Below are 8,258 nucleotides of genomic sequence, written 5' to 3' on the forward strand. Positions count from 1 at the left end.
ATTGAATAATAGAAAAATACAAGAATACTTATTTCTACAAACGTAGAAATAAAAATAAAAATATGAATGAAAAAATTAAGAATGAAAATAATTATTAAGAATAAAAGATTAAACTTTATATATACTAAGTTTTAACAAAAAACCTTTTAACGATAATATAAACAATAAAGACTAATTATTAATCAAATATTATTAATCAAAAATAATCGAAAATATATCAACACTATTCAAAACGAAGTCTTATATTATGTTGAAATGATACTCTAACTTCTAAATAATTTAGTGTTAGATAAGTTATCTATTAAAAATAATAATTTTTAAAAAAACCAAATGAATAATATAAAAAACAAGGATACATATTATTTTCAAATATTAGAAAATCATTTAGCAAAGTAAAAATAGAACTTATCCATATTTTTCCATAATTCAATATATATATATATAGATATATAGATATATACATATCTATTTGTATATCGATATATATATATATATATATATATAAAGATGAGAATGGTTGTCTGTGAGTCTGTCTGTGTGAATCCCTAAAACTTGAGAACTACACAACCAATTTCATTCAAATTTTACATATGCCTTACTTAGGGTCCAGGTAGTGTTTTAGGCCAAAAACCTTTTGAACTTCTTGCCTAGTGTGAGCCCAGTGCAATATCACATCTCCACTATTGTAGTATTACATGTCAAAAGTGAAACAATAACATCTCTCTATTTTAATGTCAGACACTTTCAGTTTAATAGTTTCACTTTAATACTGAAACTATTAAAATGAAACTATCGTCTCACATATATACAGGCATACATACATACATAAATGCGATCAACAAACTTTTATTCCCTACAAACTGTGAGTTTTTTTTTAATCTTTTTTCATACATTTACTTACTACCATATATATATACACATAGAATACACACTCATATATACATGCGTACAAATACAACCATACATACAAAGAAACACATAATACAAATACCTATCCGTCTTTTTCAAATACGATCCACTCTTTATTAAAACATTTTTACTTTTACCAACAAACTATGAGGTTTTTCAATACAAACTAAGCTTTTGGAAAATCTTTTTCCACACATTTACTTACTACCATATATATACACATTCATACATTCACACGTACCAATGCATACAAATAAACACATACATACAAATACCTGTCAGTCTTTTCCAAATACGTTTGACAGTCAAACATTTCTTCGTTACAAACTATGAGTTTCTTGAAAATCTTTTTTAAAACACATTTACTTACTACCATATATATATACACAGAATGCACACTAATACAAACATACATACATAAATACATACATAAATACATAAATGCATACATAAATGCGATCATACATAAATGCGATAAATGCATACATAAATGCGATCAACAAACTTTTATTCCCTACAAACTGAGTTTTTGGAAAATCTTTTTTCGCACATTTACTCACAACCATATATACACACAAAGAATACACACATACATACATACGTACAAATACACACATACATACAAATACCTGTCAGTCTTTTTCAAATACGATTCACTCTTTCCCTACAAACTGAGGTTTTTCAATACAAACTGTGAGTTTTTGGAAAATCTTCTTTCACACATTTACTTACTACTATATATATATATATACACACAGAGAATAGACACACATACATATGTACAAATACACACATACATACTAATAAACTCCTACATACAAATACCTGTCAGTCTTTTCCAAATACGATCGACAATCAAACATTTCTTCCCTACAAACTGTTAGTTTCTTGAAAATCTTTCTTAAAACACATTTACTTACTACCATACACACACACACACACACACACACACACACACACACACACACACACACAATACACACTAATACATACATACAAATACACACATACATAAATGCGATCGACAAACTTTTATTCCCTACAAACTGCAAGTTTTTGGAAAATCTTTTTTCACACATTTACTTACTACCATATATATATACACACAAAATTACACTCTCATACATACAAATACACCCATACATACAAATACCTGTCAGTCTTTTCCAAATACGATCAACAGTCAAACATCTATTCCCTACAAACTGTGAGTTTCTTGAAAATCCTTTTTAAAACACATTTACTTACTAACATATATATATATATATACACACACACAGAATACACACGAATATATACATACATATATACAAATACACACATACATACTGATACCTGTCAGTTTATTTATTCATTTGCCGTTTCTTATCACCTTTCAATTTTACGCATACTTTCCAAGGCAATTTTTCGGTACTGTCACCCTTTCTTTCGGACATTCTATGCCACCGAAAAAGAGAAGTCGCCTCAGTCGCCATACCACATCAGCACTGGCGCTAAAGGCGATTAGAGCAAACAAGTCCTCCAATTAAACTGCTTTTACACTTTCACAGAGCGCCTCACGTGCAGCGCAATTTGTCCATTATCGTTTACAAATGTGCCTTCTGGAACAGTCGATGGTGAGAAGCTGCCAACGGTGTGATGAGTACCAACAGCCATTACTGGCACCTACGGGCTTTCAAGTATGAGCCAAACTTTAATTAATCCATCCGCGCTGACATAAATATAGGGGAAATGTGCTTCAATTGCCAATTCTGCAATGCTAAAAAGTGGGTTGGGGAGACACCTGGAATGTGCTGCTTAAACAGTAAGGTCAGCTTGCCCCCTCTTCCAGAACCACCACAGCCTTTGAAGGAACTACTTACTGCTTCTACCACAAGGTCATCAAAATTCTTTCAAATCATCAGAAATTACAATTGTGCATTTCAGATGACTTCTTTCGGGGCTAACGTTGTCACAGACAGTGGTTGGATGCCTACTTTCAAGGTCCAGGGACAAGTGTACCATCTTATTGGGTCGCTCCAGCCACTACAAAATTGCAAGCCTTCGTTCCTCCAAATTTGTTGTGACTATTACTATTATGTATCGTGTTATTATTATTATTGTTCCCTATAATATTATTATTAGTGTTATTATTGTTATTTTGGTAAGGGTTAATAATGTCTGGCTCAATGTTATTACTGTTGGAACTCTCTAGTGGATGCAAAAGCCTCATATTGTGTGCAGATATTATCTGTGAAATGTTCTTCATGTTAGAGAAACCGAATCTAACCCTCTGTGTGTTTATGACTTGGGAGTAATGAGAGTGTTTAGGAAAGTTCTTATTTATAGCGTTTTGGAACTGGGATACCAAGTTTGATTTTACACTTTTACTAAAAGGAAGAATTACGCAGACATTTTTTATTAGGTTCTGGTTTAGAATATTTTCCCGTATTGTTTATAGTCTTAGTTTATTATTATCTTTGAGACAAGGTTTTATTTGAAGGTTATTTCCCCTATTTCGTGAAAGAATGTTAAGCTGGTTGTTATTAAATAATTTATGATTGAGGTTATCTTCGTATTTATTGTTATTATTTAAATTAAAAACTGTGTCATTATTACTATTGCTATTAATATTATTATTATTATTATTACTCAAATCGGTTTCGTAAGTAGAATATATATAATTAACCTTTTCTCTGTAACCTGCTTTTAATAAAGCTAAATTGTAAAACTCTGCCTCCTTATTGAAGATGTTTTCGTTCGTAGATAGATTGGATAGTCTAAGTGAGATATTTTTAACTAAATTTCTCGTTACCGAATTTGGATGATTGCTGGATTTACTGATATATTTTAGGTTAGTAGAGGGTTTGTGATAAGGGAAAAATGTTTTAGTATGTAGATCTAGAGTGACGTCCAAGAAGTTAGCTATAGATGTTTCATCTTCAAATACTATACTAAAGCTCATTCTGCTAAAAAACCTAGCTAATCTGTTTTTAACTTTTTGTATTTTTTGATTTGTGGTCTTCTCTAAGTATAATAAACAATCGTCTCTGTATAGACCACCCTTAACATTTGGGAATTGGTCTTCTAATTCATGTAGAATGTATGTGCAGACTAAATCAGCTATTTGTGCTGAATCGGAACTTCCCATAGGGACATCAACTCCTTCTGGGGTGTCCTTACGTATCCATAGTTTTTTATTGAACTTAATTTTAAAATTTCTTGCTGCTTTAATAACTTTAAATTCCTCTCTAGGCATACCCGCCTTCTTGTGAGCAAACTCAAAAACTCAAAAACACTATCTACCAATGCCAAGTTAGTACTCCTACAAATATTCACTTTTATGTTGGATCTTCCTCTTCACCATTATCCACCAGAATTTCTAACCATTTCTCGACATTTAGAGATAGAAACAAACGTAATACCATGAGCCTTAGCAAACTAATTTGGGGTCTTAAAGATAATAACATTAAATTTAAACTAGACTAGCTAATTCTTTCTATTTCTAGGCCATATGAAAAGGGTGGAAAATTTTGCTCCCTTTGTGTTACTGAACTTTACTTTATTTTATTTTCAAAGAATAACCTGGTAAACACGTTCATAGAAAATTCTTACAGATGTAAACATTGGCAACATGTATTTTCAGCATTTAAATAACAATCACTGTTTTTATAAAACGCTATCATATTAACCCGTAATATGTGAGTTCATCAAATAGTTGTAGTAAAACATGTTATTAATTCCCTCACATATTAGATTAAAATTGATTACGATTCACATAATTTATCTAAACATTTGTTATTTATTAACCTAAATTAGAACATATATTAAATCTTGATATATTCATGTAACAGCAAATACATACAAAATATATGTACGTATGAGTATACGTGTATAAGTGTTTATATATACACGTGTATCTGTGGGAGAATGTGTGTGTGTCTGTGTGTGTGTATATATTCATGTTTTTGTATAAACTAGATGTGTTTGTATAGATTTTTGTGTACATTTATGTATTATGTTTTATTATTTTTATTTTTATCCTTATTTTTAATCTTATTACTATTACTTATAAAAAAATATATAAATATGCATATACGTATGCTTTATTGGTTGTATGTACATTTTTGTGCTCAGATATATTTATGCATGAGTTTCCTTATATATTCATATATGAGTGTATTTGTGAATATATATGGGTGCGTATTTGTGTAAATGTATTTTTATATATATAAATATATGTGTATATTTGGATGTATGTGAGTGTATATAATATATGTGTGTATATAATTGTGTATACATGTGTATGTGTGTGTGTATATGTATATATATATATGTGTGTGTGTGTATTTATATATATATATATATATATATATATCTCAATCTCTTCTCCGCTGACATACTACGACAAAGTCTCCAAGATGCAGATAAGATAGAGACTTTTATTTATTTACGGCCTCAACATCTCATACCTTTCGTGCTTTAGTCTGCCCTCTATTATTTATCTTGTTTCTCTCCATGAAATTCAATTGAATTCAGTTTTTGTCTTAAATTCATACTTATTCATTTTCTAAGCTTCCTAAATTCATGCTACTTATATATTCTATTCACCTAGGTTTCATTGCTCTTTTAAAAATTACGATTTATGCATTGTTGTCTCTCAAATATTTAAAATCTACGATTAAGAGGCCTATCTCCTGGCTGATGGTACACCCGCCCTACCACCCCCTCCACCGGAAGTGCATTCCTCTGTCATCCTGTCATCCTCGGCTGTCTCCCGGAACCCATCTAGTGGCCTTGGCCATCCTCTCCCCTACCTTTGGGTAGCGCATTAAGTTTGAGTAATGTTTGCAGGTTGTAGGTACTGTTTAGCTTATGAATTCTTCCAATTGCAAGTTTTCTTTTCAGGTACACGACACTGCTTTCCCCCTTCCCAGGCTACAGGCCCACACCCCCAACACCCACACTGTTAGGATTGGCACTCTCAACGTCGGCACGCTGAAAGGTAGATCTGGTGAAATTGTTGAGATGCTTGAACGGAGACGCGTAGATATGTGCTGCATCCAGGAAGTAAGATGGAGAGGAGGTTCTGCGAGGTTCCTCACAGGCAAAGAACACAGGTACAAGATTTTCTGGGCAGCGAACACTGACGGGGTTGGGGGCGTAGGAATACTTCTAGTGGAGAAATGGGTGGATAAGGTAATTGAGGTCGTTAGAGTAAGTGACAGAGTACTTAAGATTAGACTAGTGCTTCATCATAGATTAGCTACTGTCATCTCAGCCTATGCACCTCAACCGGGGCTACCAGATGGTCTGCAAGACCAATTCTATGACACCCTCTTGCAAACTACCTCATCGACGAGTGACAGGGACCTTCTCTTTGTGGCTGGAGACTTCAATGGTCATGTCGGACGTCGTGCTGGAGGCTTCCATGGCATACATGGAGGCTATGTCTTCGGTTCCCGCAACGAGGAGGGAACCAGACTGCTGGAGTTCTGTGATGCAACCGATCTTATGGTCTGCAATACCAACTTCAGGAAACCTGCCAGTCACCTAGTCACCTACCGCTCCGGCAGACACTCTAGCCAAATCGACTGCATCCTCGCCAGAAATAGGGAAAGAGGGCGGCTTATAAATGCCAAAACCTACCCTGGCGAAGAATGTACCCCACAACATAGATTAGTAGTTAGCGACTTTGGGATCAAGGCAAAATGGGTGCCCAGAATTACACCGGCTTGGAGGAGAAGGGTGTGGAAGCTTAAAGACCCTGCAAATGGACAGAGACTTAGAGACAAGTTACTTGAAGCATTTAACGAAATAGAAGGGGATATAACATCATACAACGTGGAAGACAATTGGAGATTTCTGCGGGACAACCTGTTGAAAGCCACCGACCAGATTTGTGGGTGGTGTAAGGTCCCCTCCCGACCCAGAGTAACGTGGTGGTGGAACAAGGAGGTAGACAGGGCTATTAGACAAAAGAAACAGGCTTGGAAGGACTGGAAGAACGGTGGTAGCAGAGAATTGTACCAATGTGCCAGAAGGGAGGCTAGGCGACAGGTTTATTTAGCCAGAGGGGAAGCAGATAAGAAAAGATTTGCCAATGTTCTGCGCCGTGAGGATCAAAGACTCGAGGTATTTCATGTTGCAAGACAGTGTAGGAGAGAGAATTAGTGATGTTGTAGGAGAGAAATGTGTTCGCATGGATGATGGTACGCTTGCACTAAATGAGGATGCAAAGAAAGAGGTTTGGAGATGCCACTACAATAGATTGCTTAATAAAGAGAATGAATGGGAGGAAGAGAGCCTGCCGTATGTCGACCCAATAGAGGGACCAGCTATCCGAGTTGATAGTACCATAGTAGATAAAGCAATTAAGGGTATGAAGACCGGGAAACCCCCCGGCCCATCAGTAATCACTGCAGAGATGCTCAAAATATCTGGCAGTGTTGGCTATAGCCTAGTCACTCGTATTACGAACCAGGTGATACACGAAGGAGTCATACCCAATGACTGGTGTAGCAGCATCATAGTCAACTGCTACAAAGGTAAAGGTGACGCTTTAGATACAAATAATTACAGAGGCATCAAGCTGTTAGATCAGGTTATGAAAGTTACAGAGAGGGTTATAGCCCAACTAATTAGGGAGCGAATCAATTTAGATGAGATGCAGTTTGGGTTCGTGCCAGGTAAAAGCACTACTGATGCCTTATTTCTAGTGAGACAGCTGCAGGAGAAATACCTAGCTGAGAATAAACCTCTGTACCTGGCTTTCGTTGACATGGAGAAAGCCTTTGACAGGGTCCCCCGATCCCTTATCTGGTGGTCAATGAGGAAACTTGGGATAGAAGAATGGTTAGTGAGAGCTGTGCGAGCCATGTACAGAGATGCTGCCAGTAAGGTGAGGGTTGGAAATGAGTACAGCAATGAATTCCGGGTAGAGGTAGGGGTCCAGCAAGGTTCCGTCCTGAGCCCCCTCTTATTTATCATAGTCCTCCAGGCAATCACAGAGGAGTTCAAGACAGGTTGCCCCTGGGAGCTCCTCTATGCTGATGACCTTGCCCTAATTGCTGAGTCACTATCAGAACTAGAGGAGAAGTTTCAGGTGTGGAAGCAAGGTCTAGAATTGAAGGGCCTTAGAGTCAACCTAGCTAAAACCAAAATCCTAATAAGTAGGAAGGTAGATAAAACACAAACCCCTTCAGGTAGATGGCCCTGCTCAGTATGTAGAAAAGGAGTAGGTAGTAACTCTATAAGATGTACCCGGTGCAAGCTATGGACACATAAGAGGTGCAGCAACATCAAAGGCAGGTTAACTAGCAAGTTAGTTTTTGTTTGTGGCAGATGTTCAGGTGCAATAAAGACTGTAA

General features: G+C 35.7%; 1 protein-coding gene across 13 annotated transcripts in view; it reads left to right on the forward strand.

Annotated features, from left to right (window-relative positions):
- Positions 1–8,258, forward strand: part of LOC128247375 (BPTF-associated chromatin complex component 1-like) — a 134,861-nt gene that overhangs the window by 111,753 nt on the left and 14,850 nt on the right. The window contains exon 6 of one of the 13 annotated variants that reach the window (XM_089349254.1): positions 4,144–4,188. The exons of the other annotated variants lie outside the window; for them this stretch is intronic. Coding sequence (XP_089205380.1) covers positions 4,144–4,163 — 20 coding nt within the window. The 3' untranslated portion in view covers positions 4,164–4,188. Of the gene's footprint in view, positions 1–4,143; positions 4,189–8,258 lie in introns of those variants that run through there. 13 annotated transcript variants of the gene reach the window in all.

This window comes from Octopus bimaculoides, chromosome 3 (assembly GCF_046866305.1).
Source record: "Octopus bimaculoides isolate indiv1 chromosome 3, ASM4686630v1, whole genome shotgun sequence".
Taxonomy (NCBI): Eukaryota; Metazoa; Mollusca; class Cephalopoda; order Octopoda; family Octopodidae; genus Octopus; species Octopus bimaculoides.